The 24,702-nt window shown below is 40.7% G+C and overlaps 1 protein-coding gene across 1 annotated transcript in view; it reads right to left on the reverse strand.

Moving 5' to 3' along the window:
- Window positions 1-24,702, reverse strand: part of dnai7 (dynein axonemal intermediate chain 7) — an 84,334-nt gene that overhangs the window by 15,663 nt on the left and 43,969 nt on the right. Inside the window, exons 8-11 of the mRNA XM_060843073.1 lie at window positions 23,167-23,281; window positions 9,126-9,262; window positions 6,903-7,083; window positions 3,818-4,032 (exon numbers count right to left, since the gene is read on the reverse strand). Coding sequence (XP_060699056.1) covers window positions 3,818-4,032; window positions 6,903-7,083; window positions 9,126-9,262; window positions 23,167-23,281 — 648 coding nt within the window. The remainder of the gene's footprint in view (window positions 1-3,817; window positions 4,033-6,902; window positions 7,084-9,125; window positions 9,263-23,166; window positions 23,282-24,702) is intronic.

Below are 24,702 nucleotides of genomic sequence, written 5' to 3' on the forward strand. Positions count from 1 at the left end.
ACCACGCATTTATCTGAATTAAACTCCATCTGCCACTTCTCAGCCCATTGGCCCATTACAAGATCCCATTGTCATGGGAGGTAACCTTCTTTGCTGTCCACTACACCTCCAATTTTGGTGTCATCTGCAAACTTACTAACTATACCTCTTATGCTCACATCCAAATCATTTATATAAATGACGAATAGTAGTGGACCCAGCACTGATCCTTGTGGCACTCCACTGGTCACAGGCCCTCAGCCTGAAAAACAATCCTCCTCCACCAGCCTCTGTCTTCTACCTTTGAGCCAGTTCTGTATCCAATTGGCTAGTTCTCCCTGTATTCCATGAGATCTAACCTTGCTAACCAGCCTCCCATGGGGAAGCTTGTTGAACACCTTACTGAAGTCTATATAGATCACATCTACTGCTCTGCCATCAATCCTCTTTGTTACTTCTTCAAAAAATTCAATCAAGTTTGTGAACATGATTTCCCACGCACAGAGTTATGTTGACTATCCCGAATCAGTCCTTGCCTTTCCAAGTACATGTACATCCTGTCCCTCAGGATTCTCTCCAACAAATTGCCCACCACCGACGTCAGGCTCACCAGTCTATAGTTCCTTTGCTTGTCCTTACCACTTTTTCTTAAACAGTGGCACCACGTTAACCAACCCCCAGTCTTCTGGCACCTCACCTTTGACTATCGATGATAGGAATATCTCAGCGAGAGGCCCAGCAATCACTTCCCTAGCTTCCAGTAGAGTTCTGGAGTACCTGATCAGGTCCTGAGGATTTATCCACTTTTATGCATTCCAAGACACCCAGCACTTCCTCCTCTGTGATACGGACATTTTTGCTGTGATAGTATTCAAACCCAGGTCCCCAGAACATTATCTGGTGCCTCAAATGAAAGTCCAGTGACAGCTTCACTATACCTCTCTGCAACTTGCAAGTCTGTGATTTGAAATGTCGTTTTAGGTAGAAAAAATCAACTGGTTAGTAATTCTGCCAGCTGCAATGAGATTTGCCTATGTTACTAATGTATGATATGTGGATGCATTGCTACTATTTAAATTTATAAAAGATTCTCTTCAAAACTCACTATGTTCATTTTCTCATCTGCACAAGGCTGCTGCCAGTGATTTTAGTAAAAGATGAGGACTTATGAAGGAAAAAAAAATTGTATCAATCAGCTGTTGTTTGTGCATTGAGTGAATATATTACAAGCTGCTATGGAATACCCATTGTTAACCATGTGCTATTTAAAATTTATGAATTCAAATATTAATGCTACAGTTGAGCTCAATGCGTGCCTATGCATACACTAAATAATGTAGGACTGGGCTATTGTTTTGTTGTAGATTTTGTTGAAATGTATTTAACTATAATTTACCACATACATTGTTTGAAGGAACACATCTTTCTTATTTCCTTAAAATTACTTTGTGACTGTTTGGATGTGGCTGACTTTCTCAATTCACCAAGATAGTAGTTCAAGAATGTGTAGTGGGAAGCTCTGAAAAGAGATTTGACAAGGAGAAATGGAGAAAGATGAATCCACTTGGGTTAAAAGTGGATTATATGAGAAGAATCGGTAGACCCGGACATATTGTGAAGAATATATACTTATATAAAACCTTCAGATGCATGTCATTTAAATTGTAGGAATTGTTTTCACAGAAAACAACATTCCACAAACTTGGCCATACTTTCAGGATAACATGTACTATCACAATTTTCTGATATAATATCATATTTCTGTAACAGCCCTTTTTACAATGGCTTTTAATAATATAAACTGAATTGGAAAAATTTGCATTGCATTAAACTGTAAGACAAAAATATTTTAGTGATGGAAAAGTTTCAAAAACATTAATAGATAAAGGTCAAACGGTTTTGGAGATGGGTTTCATTTTATATGTAATGACTTATAAAGCATTGAATGGTAATATTAATGGGATCAACTTACAGACTCTTACAAATAAATCAAAAATAAATAGCATGCTTTCACATGTATTAAAAACTCCCCCTGTACTCTGTGCATGTTCACGAACTGAAACTATTCTATATCGTGTCAAAAATCAACCTCTGCCTCACTGATAACCCCACTATTATGAAAAAGGTAAATTCAAGCACTATTCCCAAAACACTACTGTCAGTTTGACATTGTGTGGGTCGGTGATTTTAAGACACTAAGAAAGTGCTTAATCTATTTGTATATTAATTCCTTTAAGTCTTGCATGCTAATGTACTTATTTCAACCTAGTTCTTATGATTTTTCAGTCATATTCCTACCATCAGTAATCCTGCTGTGATCATTTTGTTGATTCCTACAGTATTCCTTTACATCAACAATGTGCTGGAACTATACAAATCAAAAGTGGAATGCTGCTGGAAATATATTGAGTAATTTCTATAACTATGCAAGTTATTAAAATGAATAATGCAAATTAATAAAGCTATTGTAAAAGATATAGAATATCATGGTACAATTCTAGAGGGTTAGAAATGAAAAGCAGGGAAATTATGCCAAAGTTGTATAGACTTTGTTCTTACCACACTTGGACTAATCAGTACTGGTCTCTGTATTACAATAAGGATATAAAGGCACTGAAGGAGCAAAATATATTTACAAGGAAAATAATAAATATCAAATCTAAAAACAAAAAAGTAGAATATCTTGAAGCTCTTTTCTCTAAGAAAGCTCAGCCTGGTAGAGGTCTTTAAAATTATGTAGGGTTAGACATAACACAAGTACAGAAGAGAACAAATTAGCAGTCATACAAATAAGAGGGGTATTAATAAACCCAATAAAATTAAGGAGACACTTCTTTACCTGAAGAATGGTTAGGAGATGGAACTTGTAGCCACATAAAACAGTGAGAGTAGAGGAAAGCATATATGAATTTAGGATCAAGCTAGATAAGCAATCTGTACGTAAATCATGTTTAGTTTGTATTCTTTTGGAGCCTATGAATGCTCTTCCTGGGCCTTTTTCATATAAAAATGAAAATGTCACTTAATCTTTTCAGATCATTTCCCCAATACACTGCAGGATCTGACTGTTTATAAGTTTAGTGGAGTAACCAATGGATTTTACTACATCACAGTACTGGTGAGTTGCCATAAGGCTACTGGTTTGGCTGTGTAGCATGCAGCTGAGAACCAAGGTCAACTCCCCCCTCCCCCTCCCCCACCCCGTGACTCAACCTTCGCAATAGTCAAAATGAGTACTGACATCAGTGTACACCAACCACTTGCTATCCTGATGGGATGCCAACAGAGATCTACTGCATTCACAATCCCAACTTGATAAATATCCATGTTCCTCTGCCAGAGGTTTACAAACTCCAGGTTCCCCAACCGTCTGATATGGTGTCGGTTGATGCTACAAAACTTAAGGGTGGACAAATCCCAAAACTGCTCTCACTGTAAAATGCAACAACCAGCCTGCACGGTGTATTCCATTAATATTTGTACCTGTGCAAGTAGTTCAAGATAAAATATAAACCAAAGTAATATAACGCTACCAGAGTGATTTGTGATAAGCTTTTTCTAACTTAAACATTAACTGTGCTGAGTAACAGAGCCTCGTGACTGAAGCTGTTAGAAGGTCAGCCGGAGTAAGGCTTTTAAATCATTTACTCTAATGATGAACTGTCTAACCTGATGTGTTCTTAATGACAATCAGGCAACTCTTATAGTTTTTTTCTTGCAGCAATTAGCACAGTTTACCAAATAAATTGAATGCAACATCACAACTTCTGAACTTTGAGGTTGCTGGTTTTGTTTTGAAAAATCACTTACTAAATTACAGTATAATCAGAAAATGTACCTTCATTCGAATTTCTACTTTGGTAAAGGCAGCATGGACAGTTAAAATAGCTTCATTTTCTGCCACAGGTTTAAGTATCCAAGATTGGAAAGGCATATTGACATAATATCTCTGGATCAGAGTGAAAATGTTGAATGTGTCCATCTTAAAGGACAGAATCTGTTCCTCTGGCTCAAATGTGATGCTGTGAATGCCATCTGTCCTCCATTGTTTACCTATAATGCAAAATAAATATATTAGTCTGGGTTTTAACCATCATGTTAAGGTGAAGTCACACCATCAGGGCTGAAAGCTAGAGCCAACCCCTCTTTGATTGAAGGTAGGTGTCAGATGGTATATTGCTGGCAACAGCCAATTAAACTACTACCATTCAATCAGGTACAGTGGTTATATCGCATCTGCCACCCAATCACTATGGCGAGAGCTCAGTAGTGCCACCACTAACAGTGGGCATTACTGAAACTGCACCTCCAGGGAAAGGACTCAAGTCAGGTCAGTTGGGTTGGGAGACACAGGAAAAGCACTCAGAAACCAGTGGAAGTGATGATGTGATTCCCATAAAATGGACTGAGGAGAGCCAGGAGGAGGCATGAAAAAGGCTTGGCAGATAGGATTAGGGAGAACCCAAAGGCATTTTACTCATACGTGAGGAATAAGAGTATGATCAGGGAGAAGGTAGGACCGATCAGGGATAGCGTAGGGAATTTGTGTATGGAGTCTGAGCAGACAGGGGAAGCCCTAAATGAGTATTTTCCTTCAGTTTTCTCTAAGGAAAGGGACCTTGTTGTGAATGAGAACTTTGAGGAGCTGGGATACAGGCTTGACCAGATCAAGTTTGATGAAGTTGATGTGCTGGAAATTTTGGAAAACATTAAGGTTGGTAAGTCCCCAGAGCCAGACCAGATTTATCCTAGGCTGCTCCGGGAAGCGAGAACGGAGGTTGCTAAGCCACTGGTGAAGATCTTTGCCTCTTCACTCTCCACAGGGGTCATGCTGGAGTATGGGAAGGAGACTAATGTTGTTCCTCTTTTCAAGAAGGGTAATGGGGAAATCCCTGGCAATTACAGACCAGTCAGTCTTACGTCTGTGGTCAGCAAAGTTTTGGAAAGAATTCTGAGGGTTAGGATCTATGACTAATTGGCAAAGTATAGCATGCTTAAAGGCAGTCAGCATGGTTTGCGAGGGGCAGGTCATGCCTCACAAATCTTATTGAGTTCTTCAAGGAGGTGACAAGACAGGTCGACGAAGGTCGAGCAGTGGATGTGCTGGATATGGACTTCAGCAAGACATTTGAAAAGGTTTCCCACAGTAGACTCATTCATAAAGTCAGGAAGTATGGGATATAGGGAGAATTGGCTATCTGGATTCAGAATTGGCTGGCTGACAAAAGGTGGTTGTAGACGCTAAGTTTCTGCCTGGAGGTCAGTGTTGAGTGGGGTCCCATAGGGCTCTGTTCCTGGGCCTCTGCTCTCTGTAGTTTTTATAAATTACATGGATGAGGAGGTTGAGGGGTGGGTTAGTAAATTTGCAGATGACACAAAGGTTGACGGTGTCGTCAATAGTACTGAGGGCTGTTGCAGGCTGCAGCGCGACATAGACACGATGCAGAGCTGGGCTGAGAAATTGCAGATGCATTTTGGAAGGTTGAACATGAATGCTGAATATAGGATTAAAGACAGGATTCTTGATAGTGTGGAGAACAGAGGGATCTGGGTGTGCAAGTACATAGGTCCCTCAAAGTTGCCACCCAAGTTGTTAAGAACGCATATGGTATTTTGGCTTTCATTAACTGGGGGATCGAGTTTAAGAGCCGCAAGGTTTTGCTACAGCTCTACAAGTCTCTGGTGAGACCACACTTGGAATATTGTGTCCAGTTCTGGTTGCCCTTTGCAAAGAAGGTTTACTAGGATGCTGCCTGGACTGGAGGGCTTGCCGTATGAAGAAGGGTTGCAAAAGCTCGGACTTTTCTGAGAAGGAGGAAGAGAGGAGACCTGATCGAGGTATACAAGATAATGAGAGGAATAGATAGAGTCAATAGCCAGAGACTTTTCCCCAGGGCAGGATTGACTGGTACAAGGGGTCAAAGTTTTAAGATATTAGGGGAAAGGTATAGAGGAGATGTCAGAGGTAGGTTCTTTACAGCAGAGAGTTGTGAATGCATGGAATGCATTGCCAGTGGAGGTGGTGGTGGAAGCAGAGTCATTAGGAACATTTAAGTGACTGCTGGACAGGCACATGGACAGCAGAGAGTTGAGGGGTGCATAGGTTAAGCTATTATATTTTACATTAGGATTAAACCTCGGCACAACATTGTGGGCCAAAGGGCTTGTTCTGTACTGTATTTTTCTATGTTCTATAAAGAAAGAACCTCCACCAATGGAGCTTACTGAGAAGCATGCAGAGATTACCTAACTTCACATAGCATGGCAGACCCTTAAATGACCACAAGGTGGATGGCCATACTACCCCAATGCTGGTCATTGGCACTATGGTGGTGGGAAGATCTTGCACTCCCCACCTGAAGGCTTCCTATGCCCTATTGCCAACCTTCCCATCTCCCAGTCCAGTTCTAAGAGGTTATGAATATTCACCCATTGTGATCACATGGAAGGATGGCAAAGGAATCTTTGGCTGTGGGTTGCACCAGGGTGGCAAGCAGGTACTTTGTGAGACAGGGATTGATTCTGGATGAAAGTTTGAGGATGGACATATAGTTGCTGTGTGGCTTAATAAAGAATTGAAGTAATTAAGAAAGTATTTTAATGCTGATATACTGCACCCCACCCCACCCACAAACAACAGAAAAACCTTATTGAAATGTTTTCCAGAAAATATTTTCAAGTCTGTGAGGGTCAATTCCATGAGTACATCGCTTCACTCCAATGATAAAACTGTATGGTGCAGATCAGGCATTAGTCCTGACCACAGCAAAACAAATAGAGAATCTCTCTTTCAAGAAGGCCCACTTCAATTCACTCTGAGGTGAAGTTGGCTTATGACTCTAGATCTTACATTGCTTGTTGCATGGTCTGAATTTTTTTATTACTGATTAATTTTCCAATTGTGCACTGAGTGAGTTTGATACCTGTTTGGTCCCATCGAGCAGGCTTAGGCTGTTCAAAGAACAATGCTTTTGAAGGGAGTTTGAGTGTGATTCCTGTGGGTGGTGCATTACGGCTTTCACCTTCCTTTTCATCTGGGGTGGGACTGTCTTCCTTGTTTGACTCTGGTGGATAGGGAGCTGACATCAATCCTGTATCCTTCAGCTAAAATTGACATAATATGTTTATTCATCATTAATCATGTATATACTATTTGTGGAGTTTTATAATATGAAATGTTAAAGTACCAGAAATCAATGTACTTGAAGTTGCTTTATTATTTGGATCTTCTATAGAAATGTAACCAGAGGGTTGAAGTTTCCATGTGTTTTCTGCTCACATATTAGTGCAATCTGGTCAAAATCAATATAAAAGATCAAGAAATTTGAAACGTAAGTGAATTATGTCCATAACTATTCAAGTTTTTGTAATCTTTGTTTAATGTAGTTCAAAGAATATTTCTGACTAAGCAATCAATTTTCTAAAAAGTGACCACACTGTCAGATCAGTGTAGTGATCTTCCAATAATTGTACCCATCCAGAGAGTATGGAGACTGATTAACCACGATACACCTTGAATTTCAGACACACAAGCACGTGTGGCTCAACATTAACCTAGCATTGATCAGCTGTAGCTGTAGCTGCAGTGACCAAGTCAATCAAAACTTTGCTCAAGTCTGTTTCTGAAACTAAAGCTACTAGCACTTCAGATTCAAACTAAATTGTTGGTAATAACCTTAAGTTTAATAAACAGATCTATCCTTGGTATGATCTATGTTCCAACACTAGGCAACTCAAGACATTCAGCTTTATTTCCACAGCTTCTTGGTTAAAGTTCATGAGCTGGAATGGCTCAGATGAAGTAAAGGTCTGGGGAATGCATAAAATACTATTTTTACGGAATGCTTTAAAAACATATGGTCATATGAGATATCATGTTTATCAATAATACACAAACTTTAATAGTTTTATGGTAAATGTTACTATGTTTCTTTATTACTGTTTTGTTTTTGTTGACAACCAGGGTTTGATTAATTTTTAAGTGTTAAAATGGGGCTGAATTGAAAAATAGTCCAAGCCAGTACTTCTCAAACTGTGTTCAAGTTTCTGAATTGAATGCTTGATGTAAATAAAGTAGCTGTTGACAGACAGAAAGAGAGAGAGACAAACAGACAGACCCATGGACTATCTCACCAAAAGATATGAAGGGAACTTCAAAAAAACTGCAAAGGAGGCAGAGGAAGATCAAAACCAACTGGAATGTGACATCTTGTGACTACAACGATAATGAGATGCTGATAAACCCTGCTCAGCAGCAAGAACACCCCTTGTGAATTATGTCCCAACCTACAGACAGACACGTTTTGTATTTATCCTCTGAAAGATTTAGAAGGACAGAGTTTAAAATGCCCCTTTCAACTCTACTTGAGAGTTATTAGAACTGAACCTATTTGTGTATGTGAGAAAGCTAAGGTACTCATCTGTTTTAGCCTGGGTTTGAGTATTAGTACGCAGTAAAGGTCACAGTCAAAATCCTTTAGTTATAGGTAAAGAGATCCTCTCAAGTGCTAGGAATCAGCAAGTTAGTAATCCGGCCAAAAGAGAATAGGGTAACAAAGGACTCTCATCCTGACTTCTGGAATTCAGTCATAGTTTAACGAAATCAAATAACAAGGAACTCGACCAACCTGCAAAACCAAGAATCTTAACACGACCAATGCTAACCTTAAGATAACCTCCACATTATTGACCACGTTTAACATCCACTCTTTACAAACAATTCAGAGACTGATTTGTATATTTCTTTTTTAAGCCACTATCTTTTGAAGCCCAGTTGTAATTTCTAGTCCATTTGTGTTGCATTACTAATTATTATTGCACGTGGGAAGTAATGAACTCATTCTCTTTTAACTTAGGAAACCTTGTTAAATTGACTCCTTTTAAAACAGTGTCAAGGGCAAAGGTTTTCATGAGGGAAGGGATCCTTTAAAAATAGACCTCATTGCAACCAACTGAAAGGTGGATGAGAAAAGAACGGGAACCAGTTCAACCCTCCTCATCTGGGCATTTTAATGACTTGGTGTATCTGTCTAGAACCACAGCACATTGGGGAATGTCTCCTGGGATCTTACCACTTACTGTATCTCTTGAAATAAAAGCATTGTTTAAACAACATTCAGATGCTGTAGTATAAAATAGCCATTTACCTGGACGATTCTCCACCCTTTAACAAACTTGGGCTGAGGTGGCAGCTTCAGAATGTCAAAATAATAAACTCCTCCCAGTGGTGTGTACTGATTAAAGTCAACAATACTCATATCGATGGTCTCAAGTGATACCTTTTCTAGATGGACAAAAAGTATGAAATCAAGTTGTAACAGACAATAGAATTCCTTTATTAGACATTACAAAAATATTACGTCAAAGACTTAGTTTTGTCCTTGCTCAGCAAAGTGACTTTCTGATTGTTGGCTCAAATTTTGCAAATATGATCTAAATGTAAATAATTATTATAACATTTCTCCTTGGGATGTGCATGATTGTTAGCAATTCCTCAATTATTGCATATTTATAATTACCATAACAACTCTGATTTAATGGGGTATTTCAAAGCACATTAAGAGTTTGCAACATAATGCAGGACTGGGGTCACGTGTAGATTCTATGTGGAGAGGAGATACTATCCCTTCCCTAAAGTCATCAGTGAGCCAATAGGAGTGTTGTGACGATCTTCTTTTTTCCCCATTTTGTCAGTCCAGCATAACCAAACTAATCAAACTCAATTTACAATTTGTGATTTGAACTGATGCCCCCTGGGCTGCTAGTCCAGTAGCAATACCCTGTTGGGTGAATTAACTCTCCATGAAGACTAACAACATCAGCCTGCCACATACTGAGCCCATTAGCGAAAATAAACAAAAGGGTCGAAATGCAAACCGAAATTGCTGAAGGAACTCAGCAAGAGAGAAGTTGAGTTAATGTTTTGATGCCAGAGACAACATTTTGAATAGAAATTTTTAAAAGTGTTCTAAATGCATTGCTTAATCCCAGGGAAGTGTTAAATGCTTGAAAATAAGCATTTTCAAAAAATGAACTACTTAATTCAGCAAAACTATAATCACTCCAATCCTGATCATTCCCTTTGTTACACAACCCTTCTTAGACCCCTCAAGTTCAGATGGCAACAGTTGGCTGTAGCACACAACTGTTTCGCTACCTTCATCAGTTCCAGCTAGACTCTATAAAGTACACCAAGATTTCATTCTCCTCAGCTCAAACTACCCACAACCCAAGGATCATCCATCACCATACAGCTCTATAAATCTCAGTAGCAACCCTAAACTGCAGCTGATGGTATGCCTCCAGAAAAATTACCAGAGATGAAAAGAGGCTCCAAGATGCCAACCTCTGAGATTTCTTCTACTCCTAAATGCTCCTATTCCTTGATCCAGAAAGACCTAGATGATTCCATCATAAATACAGAGCTGCCAAATCTCTTGCTATCCTGCCATGACTCTCCATCTCCCTACTTTCACATAAGATCCTACTTAAGGCACTCCTTTGATGCTGACCTTGAAATTCCATTCAGGTTGACAACAACATGCTTTTGTATTTTTCTTTTCAAATTAAAGATGCCAAGTGAATTAGTAAAACAAATTATTATCCTTGTTGGATGAAGTGTATTGCTCAGATTTGAGATGTGCCACCAGACTCTTTTTGCATAAAATGATGATGTTTAACTCAAATAAGTAGTTGAACATCCTGAGTAATGTGTTGGTACCTCAAAGGGCCTTCCTTTATTGGCCCCTTCCACCCTCCTCAACCCTACTCCCTTTCCCTGTCACTACATTTATTTAAAACCAATTTCATCTCTTTACCCGTAGAAACAAACCATCCAGAAATCAATAAAATGGTGCCATTGTAGTTACCTGAACAGATGGCCATCTGTTCACATTTTCAAAGGTTCATCAGATGGAGATTCAATCACACTAGGCACCTATTCAGATACTTCAAAGGCTCAACAGATGTCTGACCTTAAATCAATATAAAAATATCAAAGCACAGAGTCCAGATGATACTCTAATACATAATTGTCAATACTATTGAATACAGAAGAGAACTTTATCCGAATACAGAAGTATACGAAATAAGGAAGGTGAACTTGCAGCGTGGGTTGGTACCTGTGATTTCGATGTTGTGGCTATTACGGAGACATGGGTAGAACAGGGACAGGATTGGCTGTTGCAGGTTCCAGGGTTTAAATGTTTTAGTAGGATCAGAGGTGGGGGTTGCTTGTCAAGGATAGTATTACAGCGGTGGAAAGGACAATGGATGAAGACTTGCCAGCTGAGGTAGTTTGGGTTGAGGTTAGAAATAGGAAAGGTGAGGTCACACTCTTAGGAGATTTCTAGAGGCCTCCTAATAGTCCGAGAGACGTAGAAGAAAGGATTGTGAGGATGATTCAGGAGAAGAGTGAAAGTAATAGGGTGGTTGTTATGGGGGACTTTAACTTTCCAGATATTGACTGCCAAGATGGGTCGGTGTTTGTCCAATGTGTGCAGGAGGGTTTCCTGACACAATATGTAGACAGGCCAACAAGAGGTGAGGCCATACTGGATTTGATTCTGAGTAACGAACCAGGCCAGGTGTTAGAATTGGAGGTAGGTGAGCACTTTGGGGACAGTGACCACAATTCGGTGACTTTTACTCTCGTGATGGAGAGGGATAAGTGTGCACTGCAGGGCAAGTGGAACGGCGAAGGATGAGGGGTGACTTGATAGAGGTTTATAAGATGATCAGAGGAATAGATAGAGTAGACAGTCAGAAACTTTTTCCCCGGGTACAACAGAGTGTTACAAGGGGACATAAATTTAAGGTGAAGGGTGGAAGGTATAGGGGAGATGTCAGGGGTGGGTTCTTTACCCAGAGAGTGGTGGGGGCATGGAATGTGCTGCCCATGGGAGTGGTAGAGTCAGAATCATTGGTGACCTTTAAGCGGCAATTGGATAGGTACATGGATGGGTGCTTAATCTAGGATAGATGTTCAGCACAACATCATGGGCAGAAGGGCCTGTTCTATGCTGTATTGTTCTATGTTCTTAAGAGTTATAGCTGGGGGCAGGGAAATTATGATGCGGTGAGGCATGACTTAGGATGCGTGGCTTGGAAAAGTAGGCTTAAAGGGAAGGGCACAATCGATATGTGGAGCTTGTTCAAGGAGCAACTATTGAGTGTCCTTGATAAGTATGTACCTGTCAGGCAGGGAGGAAAGGGCCATGTGAGCGAGCCGTGGTTTAATAAGGAATTGGAATCCCTTGTTAAAGGGAAGAGGGCAGCCTATGTAAAGATGAGGCGTGAAGATTCAATTGGGGCGATTGAGAGTTATAAGGTAGCCAGGAAGGATCTAAAGAGAGAGCTGAGAACAGCAAGGAGGGGACATGAAAAGTTCTTGGTTGGTAGGATTAGGGAACACCCAAAGGCTTTCTATAGGTATATCAGGAATAAAAGAATGAATAGGTCCAGTCAAGGATAGTAGTGGGAAGTTGTGCGTGGAGGCTGAAGAGATTGGGGAGACACTGAATGAATACTTTTCATCAGTATTCACTCAGGAACAGGACATTGTTGCCGATGTGAATATTGAGTCACAATTAATTGGAATGGATGGCTTTGAGGTATGTAGGGAAGAGGTGTTGGAAATTCTGGAAAGGGTGAAAATAGATAAGACCCCTGGGCCTGATGGCATTTATCCTAGGATTCTCTGGGAAGTAAGGAAGGAGATTGCAGAGCCATTTGCCTTGATTTTTATGTCCTCGTTGTCTACAGGAATAGTGCCAGAAGACTGGAGGATAGCAAATGTGGTTCCCTTGTTCAAGAAGGGGAGTAGGGATAATCCTAGTAACTATAGGCCGGTGAGTCTCACTTCTGTTGTGGGCAAAGTCTTAGAGAGAATTGTAAGGGTTAGGATTTATGAACATCTGGATAGGAATAATGTGATCAAGGATACTCAACATGGTTTTGTGAAGGGCAGGTCATGCCTCACAAACCTTATTGAATTCTTTGAGAAGGTGACTAAGGAGGTGGACGAGGGTAAAGCGGTAGATGTGGTGTATATGGATTTTAGTAAGGCATTTAATAAGGTTCCCCATGATAGGCTAAAAAAAATACGGAGGTATGGCATTGAGGGTGAGTTGGAGGTTTGGATTAGGAATTGGCTGGCTGGAAGAAGACAGAGGGTAGTAGTTGATGGTAAAGGTTCATCTTGAAGTGCAGTTACTAGCGGTGTTCCGCAAGGATCTGTTTTGGGACCATTGGTGTTTGTCATTTTTATAAATGACCTGGAGGAGGGTCTAGAAGGTTGGGTGAGCAAGTTGGCGGATGATACGAAAGTCGGTGGAGTTGTTGACAGCGAGGAAGGATGTGGCAGGTTACAGCGGGATATAGATAAGTTGCAGAGCTGGGCAGAAAGGTGGCAAATGGAGTTCAATGTAGGTAAGTGATTCACTTTGGTAAGAGTAACAAGAAGATGGGGTACTGGGCTAATGGTCGGATACTTGGTAGTGTGGATGAGCAGAGGGATCTTGGTGTCCATGTACACAGATCCCTGAAAGTTGCCACCCAGGTAAATAGTGCTGTGAAGAAGGCATATGGCGTACTGGCTTTTAGTGGTAGAGGAATTGAGTTCCGGAGGAAATGAGGTCATGTTGCAGTTGTATAAGACTCTGGTGCGGCTGTATCTGGAGTATTGTGTGCAGTTTTGGTCGCCATACTATAGGAAGGATGTGGAGGCACTGGAAAGGGTGCAGAGGTGGTTTACCAGGATGTTGCCTGGTATGGTAGGAAGATCATATGAGGAAAGGCTGAGGCACTTGGGGCTGTTTTCATTGGAGAAAAGAAGGTTTAGGGGTGACTTGATAGAGGTGTACAAGATGATTAGGGGTTTAGATAGGGTTGGACAATGAGAACCTTCTTCCACATATGGAGTCAGCTATTATGAGGGGGCATAGCTTTAAATTAAGGGGAGGTAGGTATAGGACAGATGTTAGGGGTAGATTCTTTACTCAGCGAGTCATGAGTTCATGGAATACCCTGGCAGTAGCAGAGGTGGACTCTCCCTCTTTATGGGCATTTAAACGGGCATTGGATAGGCATATGGAGGATAGTGGGCTAGTGTAGCTTAGGTGGGCTTGGATCGGCGCAACATCGAGGGCCAAAGGGCCTGTACTACGCTGTATTTTACTATGTTCTATGTTATCCACTTTAGAAAGTGCTCAATGCATCTGAGCATAATGATGGCTATTTGCCTTTAGGGACAGGGACGTAGCTATCATACAGTATCTAATTATAACATATAAAGTTGAGAACACTTTCAAAAGGTCCACGATTCCTTAACAGGGCTCCCCGTCATGGTTCAGAAGCTGACCAACTTCATAGAATCCTTATAGTGTGGATAGAGGCCATTCAGCCCATCAAGTCTACGCCAACCCTCTGAAGAACATGCCACCCAGAACAACACCCCCCAACCCCACATTTACCATAGCTAATTCACCTAGCTTACACATCTTTGGACTCTGGGAGGAAACTGGAGCATGAAGAGGGGACCCACACAGACACAGGGAGAACATGCAAACTCCACACAGACAACCACCCGAGGCTGTGAACTGAACCCGGATCCCTGGCACTGTGAGGCAGCAATGTTAACCAGTGTGCCACTGTCACACCTGAGAATGTACAGTGCAAAACTAGCCCTGTCAGCTTAATTGTTCAATGCCAGTGTTTGACCTCCACTTGGCCCATCTCGCAACTTAGGTCACCTCTCCCCCTCAGCATTATCTTCTACTTCTTTGTCTCGCACCTCAAAGGGCTAAAAGTGGCTAAGAAATATCCTTGGACAATGGCTTAAGGAGGATACTGTGAGAGGCAAAGGAGGAAGTAGCTGGTGCCTTAACAGATATCTTTGCATTCTCCTTGGCCTCTGGTGAGGTTCCAGAGAACTGAAGAATGGCCAATGTTGTTCCTTTGTTTAACAAGGAAAACAGATAATCCAGATAATTACAGGCCAGTGAGCCTCATAACAGTAATGGGAAGCTGTTGGAGAAGATACTGAGATTCAGGATTTATTCGTATTTGGAAGGTCATGCCTCACCAACTTGATTCAGTTTTATGAGCAGGTGACAAGAATGATTGATGAGAGAAGGGCAGTGGATGTTGTCTACATGGGACTTTAGTAAGGCATTTGATAAGGTACCTCATGGCAGACTGGTACATTATACTCATGGGATCTGGTGGGAGCCGGTTAGATGGATACAACACTGGCTTAGTCATAAGACAGAGTGTCGTAGTGGAAGGGTGCTTTTTGGAATGGGGATCAGTAACTAGTGGTTACTGGGATCTTTGTTGTTTCTAATACATATAAATGATCTGGAGAAAAATGTAGGTGGTCTGATTGTGGATTAAGTTTGCAGACAACACCAAAATTGGCAGATTTGCAGATAGTGAGGAGCATTGTCATATAGATATAGATGCAGATTTAAGCAGAGAAATAACAGATGGAGTTTAATCCAGACAAATGTGAGGTGATGCATTTTGGAAGATCAAATTCAGGTGTAAATTATACAGCTGAGTGGCAGACGACACTAAATTGGTTGGTAGTGTGTGCCGTGAGAAGGATGCTAAGAGACTGCAGGGTGACTTGGAAACACTGACTGAGTGGGCACATACTTGGCAAATGCAATATAATGTGGATAAATGTGAGGCAACAACAGAAAGGCAGATTATTGTCTGATTGGTGGCAGTTTAGGAAAAGATGAGGTGCAACGAGACCTGGGTGTCAGGGTGGAACAGTCACTGAAGGTTGACATACAGGTGTAGCGGACAGTGAGGAAAGCTAATGGCATGCTGGCCTGCATACTTCAGAACTTTGTGCCACCACTTCTCATTATAAATGACTATATTAATATTTCCCATTCAATTTTTTAATGTAAATTGTTCTGCAGTTGCCGTGGCTCTAGTGACCATTAGGTGGCTTCATGCAACAAGTTTTGTTCTCTCCCAATTCCATAACCATCCTGTTTGTCAAAAAAAATGCAGATTTTCAATTGACAGCATCAGATGTGAATTAACTCTGGCATGAAGACAGTAAATCAGAAACTGTGGTCTCTCTCTCTCTCTTTCTCTTATTTTGGCTTCAGGTTACTGTCAGTCAGTCCTTGTCCCCTGTTCTGCTTCCATCGTTTTTAGTCGTGTTGCTTGCTTCTTTTTTAAACCTCTGTCATCCGCTTTTTTCTCTATCTTCATTTTGTTTTGAAGTGACCGAAAGTGGTCATGAAGAAAGGGGAAAGGAGCTACTGAGGACTACAAGCTGTGTTTTCTGATGGAGGTTGCAAGTGGAGAATAATGAATGAAGGGAATAATCTAACCTCATCAAGGGGTTTCACTCCCTTATTAGGAATATTAAGTAATTATTTAAATAAATCTAAGTATATTAAATTTACACAGTTATTTTTAAAAATATATCTGAACTTCTTGACTGATAACCAAGATAAGTAACTAAGGGTTACGATGGTGAAGATTCTCCACCAGCGTTTCTCCACCGGGGTTGTTTGACCTCTTGGAGACCATTCACCACCGGAAATATGTACTTATTGTTTTCCCTCCCGCCTGTTCTTTCATACTTCTCAGTTCCCTTTATTTATACAACCACATATTGATAAAAAAAAGAGGTAAAATAAATATCATTTTATTGGTTTATATATAAAAATGTGTTATAAACTTTAACCAGAAAAAGGAAATATATTTCAAAAATCTTTATAATGGCAGTAAAATCTCACATTAATATTAAACAATGAAATTTCAGTTCATTTGGTAGTTATGCGCTGTTCCTCTAAGATATTCCAAACAATCTCTTCCACCGTATTCAAGAACAACGCAACGTAAACACTATCTTAAATAATATAACGACAATTTTATAGAGTTTAGATATGCTTGTTCTCTAAAATTTTAAACGTTGTTAAATTTTTAAAAATCTATTAACAAAATAAATGGTTGTTAAAACAAGCAAACGCTACCACCAATATTCAAACAGCTTTAATTGGAAGCACACTAGCTTTCGGAGCGACGCTCCTTCATCAGGTGATCAGGTGACAATCACCTGATGAAGGAGCGTCGCTCTGAAAGCTAGCATGCTTCCAATTAAACCTGTTGGACTATAACCTGGTGTTGTGTGATTTTTAACTTTGTACACCCCAGTCCAACACCGGCATCTCCAAATCATGACCAATATTCAAAATATATGACTTATTTGCGGTGGCGAATCATCTTCAGTGGCCAATGGGTGGTGGCTAAGCATCCTTAGTGGCCAATGGGTGATGGCTAAGCGTCCTCAGTGGCCAATGGGCGGTGGCTAAGCATCCTCAGTGGACAAAGGGCAGTGGCTAAGCATCCTCAGTGGCCAATGGGCGGTGGCTAAGCGTCCTCAGTGGCCAATGGGCAGTGGCTCAGCGTCCTCAGTGGACAAAGGGCAGTGGTTAATCGTTGGCGGCGAATCTGCTGTGGCAAATGGTCCCACCCTGGAGGCAGTGGCATGGTAGTAATTTCTACTAGGCGGAAGTGAGTACTGCAGATACTGGAGATTAGAGTCAAGACTAGAGTGGTGCTGGAAAAGCACAGCAGGCTAGGCAGCATCCAAGGAGCAGGAAAATCAATGCTTCAGGCAAAAGCCCTTCATCACGAGGTTCTAGTAATTTCTACTCGCCTAGTAACTTAATCCCCAGACTAATGAACACATAGGTTCAATTTCCACCATGATGGTGATATTTGATAAAAATATCAAAATTGGAATAATAAGCAAGCCTAAGGATGGACACTGTTAATTGTTATTAAAAGAAAATGGTCACTAATGTCCTTTAGGGAATGAAATAGACCATCCTTACTTGGTCTGGAGACTAAAAGGCTCCAGAACCACAGCAATGTGGTTAATGCTTAACCTTTTCTGGGCAATTAAGTATAGGGCAATAAAAGTTGGTCTAGGCAGCAACATTCATATCCTATTAAAAAAAGAAAGGTGTATATAAACATCCAAACTTTGCTGTTAAGCATTTAAACTCACAACTAACAACTAATACTTTCATCCCTGCTTCATTTCTTTGTTATCATGTACACCAAGGAACTACAGATTTTTGTCATTGTGTTCTGGAATCATAGTAAAATCACAAATTCTAGCAAGGATTGCTATGTGGGGAGTTGACAATGTTTTCACCTGGGCTTCACGGAGTTTACTTACAACCTTTGTGGCTACACCTTCAGTTCATATACAAAACTACTCTTTGATTTTCCAGTGGGCAGAGCTTATTATCAGACTTTGCGTTTTATTCTTTCATGCAATATAGGTGAATCTGGCTAGGCCTGCAATTATTGGCCATCCCTGATTACCCTTGAGAAGGTGGTGGTGAGCTGCCTTCCTGAACCACTGCAGTTCATTTGGTGTAAGGCCATTTACAGTGCTGTTTCGAAGCAAGTTCCAGGATGAAGGACTGACAATGTGGTTCCAAGTCAGGATGCTGTGTGCCTTACAGAGGAGCTTTCAAATGGTGGTACTCCCATGTATCTGCTGCCCTTGTCCTCCTAGGTTAGAGAGATCATGAATATGGAATGTGCTGTCCAAGAAGTCCTGATGAATTTCTGCAATGCACCCAGTGGATGGTATGCACTGCTGCCATTGCGTATTACTTAGAGCAGAGTTCCTTGCCCCTGACAGGTTTTTGTACATACAGTATTTATATAGCTGGTCCAGTTTAGTGATGACCCCAAGAATATTATTAATAGGAATTCAGTGATAGTAATATTGAGTGTCAAGGGATAATGATTAGATTCTGTCTTGATGGAGTTGGTCAATGTTTGGTACTTGTGTGACCATTTAATACCGAAGCATGGATGTTTTCTAGGTCTTGCTGCATATGGACACAGATGGCTTCATTACGTGTGGCAGCGTATATAGTGTTTAAGTCTGTTCAATTATTGGCAAATATCCCCAAGTCTAACCTTATGATGGAGGTAAGGTCACTGATGAAGCAGCTAAGAATGGTTGAATTTAGGACAATATCATGAGGAACTTTTCTTCTTTACTTTTTCATCAATATTCTTGATCATTCAGGATATTTTGGCCTTGGATATCCCATATTTTTTCTCATGGGTATGTACCCACTTGCATACTAGTCATCTCCTTTTCGAAAGTCTTCCATTTTTCATCCAGTGTTTTATCCATTAAAATTTATTTCCAATTAACTTATAAACACCTTTGGGGAGGCAATAGCCCATTAGTATTATTGTGGACTATTAATCTAGAGACCAAGGTTTGAATCAAGTCATGGGAGATGGTGGAATTTGAATTCAATAAATATTTGGAATTAAGAGTATAATGATGACCATGAATCCATTGTAAACTATCGGAAAAATGCATCTAATGTCCTTTAAGGAAGGAAGTTGCCATCCTTCCCTGGTCTGGCCTGCATGTGACTTCTGACCCACAGCAGTGCAGTTGACTCTTAACTGCCAGCTAGGCAATTAGGGATGGGCAATAAATGATGGCCTAGCCAATAAAGCCCATGAATAAATTTAAAAGATATGCACTTTTCCACTCTGGGATCTTAATCCTTGACTGATATTTATCCTTTTCCAACTTAATATTAAACCTAATTATATTGTGATTGCTATTTCCCAAATGCTCCCCCCTCTAAAATTTTCCATTTGGCCTGCCTCATTTCCTACAAGCAGATCCAGCACAGTTTCCTCCTGGGTATGACTGGAAATATACAGTTCCAGAAAGTTCTCCAGCATGCATTACAGGAATTTCTCCTCTTCTGTGTTTCACAATCTACCTTTTATTTCCAGTCTATCCTAGGGTAATTGAAATCACCAACCACAACCCTACTTATGTCTCATGTTTTTATAACCTGCCTACAAATGCTTTTTTTGACTTCCTCCCCACTATTTGGAGGTCTATAAAAAATACCCAAGGCCACTGCTCCCATCCTGTTTCTCACCTCAAATCATACAAATTCTCTTGCAGGAACTGCATCTCATTCAAGGGCTATGACATTTTCTTTGACCAAGTCTGCTGCACCTCCTCCCTTTTCACCCATCCCAACTTCATACTCAAGAGTTTATAACCCAGGGCTTCAGCCACAGTTCTACCAATGATATTATGTAATATCTCCCTACAGCAATGTTTGTTTCCAGTTCCCTAATTTTGTTCTCTAAAATTCATGCATTTACACACTCACAACTTAACACTGCCCTTATTTCTTTCTTGCCCAATGGAAGATGAATGTTTCTTTTTCACTGTCAACAGTCTAACCTTCCATCATTTCCTTTTTCGTGCTCCCCATCCTCTTTCTTTTGCCCATACTGGTACTTCCAAAAGTAGGTCCATTGATCAACTCATCCACCCCAACATGAACTGATTGTTCAACCTCCTTTTCCAGAAGTTCTTTGACAATGGACCCTTTGAGATTCCCTTCTCAATTGTGATGAGTGAGCCAACCCTTCTTAGATTTCTCCTCAGTCACTTCTCATTACTATTCTCTGTTCCAGTTGTTCAGCATTTGGACTGTTGATCTCGTTTAGAGTTGTTGCATCTGTTCCAAGTCAGGCCCATTAGCATGGCGACAGTACCACATAACATACCAAAGGGTGTCCTCAATGTGAAGATTACACTTCATCTCCGCAAGACTGGGCAGTGGTTTCTCCTACCGATACTTCCTAAGACAGAAACCTCCAAGACAGATAGATTGGGTGAGGTCAAATAGATCTTACCCTTTTGTCGGTTCTCTTATCACTTGTTGTAGACTCAATCTAGCAGCAATGCCCTGTGGCACTTGACGAGCTTAATCAATATTGGTGCATTCTTGCTGATGGACATTGAAGCTCCCTTGTCACACTCAGTGTTTCCTTCAAGTGTGTTCAACATTGAACAGCATTGATTCATCAGCCAAGACGGAATACAGAGGAACCTTGATTATTCAGCATTCAATTATCTGAATTTCGGATTATTCGGCAAGATTGCAAGGTCCTGATGCTTGGTAAACAGTGTATCCGGCATTTGATTATCCAAATTTCGATTATCCGAAAACAATACTCCCCGCCCGTGTCATTCGGATAATCGAGGTTCCTCTGTAGTAGGTAGTAAACAGCAGGAGGTTTCCTTGCATATATTTGATCTGATGCCTTAAGATTGCATGGAGTCCAGAGCCTATGATGACAACTCCAACGGCAATGTTTTTATCGCACATTGGGTAGGTCCCACCTAGAACACTGCATTATTATTGTGTATTTATAGGCATCACACTCACAGGAGGCGGCCAGGTCTTGGAGAAGCTACAGAGGAGATTTACTAGCACGACCAGGAAGGTCAGAAACCAGAGGACACAGATTTAAAGTAATTAACAGAAGGATGAGAAGAAATTGTTTTGATTCTGAGCCATAATGATCTGGAATGTTCTACATGGAAGTGCAGTGGAAGGAGATTCAGTAGTAACTTCCAAGGACGATTTAAATACATACTTGAAAAATAGAAACGTTTAGGGCTGTGGGGAGAGTATAACTAGTAGGGCTTTCAAAGAGCTGGAACAAACACAAACTGAATAGCCTCCTATGCTCTATGATTCTAATTAATCTTCCTTTGATGAATTTAGAAATGTAGGAGCAGATTTTCAACTTCAGTGCCTCATAAACACATATTAGATATTTATAATATCGCTAATAATATTATTAATAAGCTCCAAAGACTTAATGTTTTAAGAAGCCAGGACAGCCAGAATGGATTGAATAATCTTCAGTGTGAATTCCATTATTTATAAAATTTGAAGTAAAACTATAAAGCCTGCAAAGGAATGAATTATAATGTTTGTTGAAAAATAGATAGGCAGTTGGATGATCTGCAATACAGATCTGATCAGATAAATTGTTAGAATCTCTCTCTAACTTCTAACTATCACTAGTGCTAGTTCTGGCTGGTCTTCCAATTTTACCCCATGTAAACCTGAGGTAATCCAAAACTCTACTGCCCATTTTCTTAACTCTCATCTAATTCCAAATCCCTAACAACTTTCTACTCTCATTAGCACCCAGTCAAGTGAAACCTTAATTTTAAAGCTCCAATCCTTGTTTTCGAGGCCCTCTCCCTCCCTAACTCTGCAATCTTCTCAAACTCCACAACTCTCCAAGATATGTTCAACTAGAAAGGGTACAGAAAAAGTTTAAGAGGATGTTGCTGGGACTGGAAAGTTTGAGCTACAAGGGGAGGCTAGGTAAACTGGGACATTTTTTCCTGGAATATCAGAGGCTGAGGTTGATCTTGAGATTTATAAAATTATGAGGGGCATAGATAAAGTGAATAGCCAAGATCTTTTTCTAAGGGTAGAGGAGTCCAAAGCTAGATGGCAAAGGTGAGCAGGGCAAGATTTAAAAGGGACCTGAGGGGCAATCTTTTCACAAGGGCGGTGCATGTATGGAATGAGCTGCCAGAAAAAGTGGTGGAGGCGGGTACAATTACAATATTTAAAAGACATTTAGACAGGTACATGAATAGAAAAGGTTTAGAGGAATAGGCAAATGGGACTAGTTCCATTTAAGTTACTAGTCGGCATGGACAAGTTAGGCAGAAGGGTCTGTCTCTGTGCCGTATGACTCTAATTTTGCTCTTCCCAAATTGTCCCAATTTTAATCACAGCATAACTGATGGCTGTGCCTTCTGTTGCCTGGGGTCTTAAGGTACAGAAATGCCTCCCTACACTTTTCTACATTCCTATATCATTTCTCTCCTTCTTTATAACTACCCCAACCTACCTATCTTAACTAACCGTAATATCTCTTTGTGGTTTTGTATCATATTTTGTTTATAATGCTCTGTGATAGTGTATTAACATATTAATACACTATCTGCATAAAGTGCATAGCTTATTTGGATCATGACCATGTTTTGACTCTTACAGTTCCCAACATCATAATACTTTGGTTGATTTGTAGCTCAACTCCATTTTTCAATGGTTGATTCACCTCCCTTGCTTCCCTCCCAAGATAACAAAACCTATCTTTCTTAGTCCTGAATATTTTAATTTACACCAATCCAACCCCCACTCCCCAAAACTCTGTTACAGCATTTTGGAGGATCACATTCCATTTTGATTTCCAAACCTTTTAAACAAAAGTTGCATTCAATGACTTCTTGAAACTGAAAAATTGCACATTTCCTACCTGAAACGAGTTCTATACTTGGTAACTTTGCATCAAAATCTTCGACAACTCGTTCCCTGCTTGATGATCTGCTTCTTAATTCCATTTCCTCCTTGGAACCGCTACTTATTGCACTCTACAAAATAGTAAAATAATTGTTCAATTTTACAAAGATTATTGATAGTAAGGAAATTGGGGGTGGAGGGGCAGGGTGCAATGGCCTATTGGTAGTATCACTACACTATTCATCAGAAACTCTGCTAATGTTCTGTGGACACCGAACAAATCACCTGGCATCGACCTGGCCACCTGAAAAGACAATGGCAGAAACAGCCCTTTTGACCATGCAGGATCCTGACATCTGAGAGCTGGTGCCAAAATTGGGAGAGCTGTCTCACAGACTAGTCAAGCAAAAGCCTGACGTTGTCTGTAAGGTATGATTCCATGAGCATGATTATGTCCCAGACACCACCACCACCATCACCGTCTCTGGATATGCACTGTCCCACCAGCAGGCAAGACCCAGCAGAGGTGGTATACAATCGGGAGAGTGTTGTCCTGGGAGTCTTCAATCTTGACTCTGGAAATCATGAAGTCTCATGGCTTCATCTTAAACATAGGCAAGGAAACCTCCTGCTGATTACCACATACCATCCTCCCTCAGCTGACAAATCGGTACTACACTTACAAGAAGCAAGGAGGATGGCAAGGACACAAATATACTCTGGGAGGGGGATTTCAAAGTTCACCACCAAGAGTGGCTCAGCAGCAATACTACTGATCGAGCTGGTCGAACCCGAAAGACATAGCTGCTGCACTGGGTCTACAGCAGGTATTGAGGGAACCAACAAGAGGGAGAAACATACTTGACCTCATCCTTACCAATCTGCCAGCTGTCCATGACAGTATCAGTAACAGTGACCACCACACAGTCCTTGTGGAGATGAAGTTCCACCTTTACATTGAGAATAACCTTCATCATGTTATGTTGCATGATCATCATGTTAAGTGGGACAGACTTCAAACAGATTTGGCACCTCAAGAGTGAGCATCCATGAGGTGCTTTGCACCATGGACACAATTCAATTGTGCTCCAGCACAATCTGTAACCTCATAGTCAGGCATATCCCCCACTCAACCATCAAGCCAGGGAATCAACCCTGATTCAATGGAGAGTGCAGGAGAGCATGTCAGAAGCAGAACCAGCCATACTAAAAATGAGGTGTCAACCTGGTGAAGTCACCAAACAGAACTGCATAAGCAGCAAATGGCAGAAAGAGCTAAGTGATCCCACAACCAATGGACCAAATTGAAACTCTGCAGTCATGCCACATCGTGAATGATGGTGGACAATTAAACAACTCAAAAATATCCCTATTTTGGAGGCTCCAAAAATATCCCTATTCTCGATGATGGAGAGCCCAGCACAGCAGTGCAAAAGGTAAGACTGAAGCTTTTGCAGCAATCTTAAGCCAGAAGTGCAATATAGATGATCCATCTCAGCCTCCTTCAGTGGTCCTCAGCATTACAGATACCAGTCTTTAGCCAATTCAATTC

This window comes from Hemiscyllium ocellatum, chromosome 23, assembly GCF_020745735.1.
Source record: "Hemiscyllium ocellatum isolate sHemOce1 chromosome 23, sHemOce1.pat.X.cur, whole genome shotgun sequence".
Lineage (NCBI taxonomy): Eukaryota > Metazoa > Chordata > Chondrichthyes > Orectolobiformes > Hemiscylliidae > Hemiscyllium > Hemiscyllium ocellatum.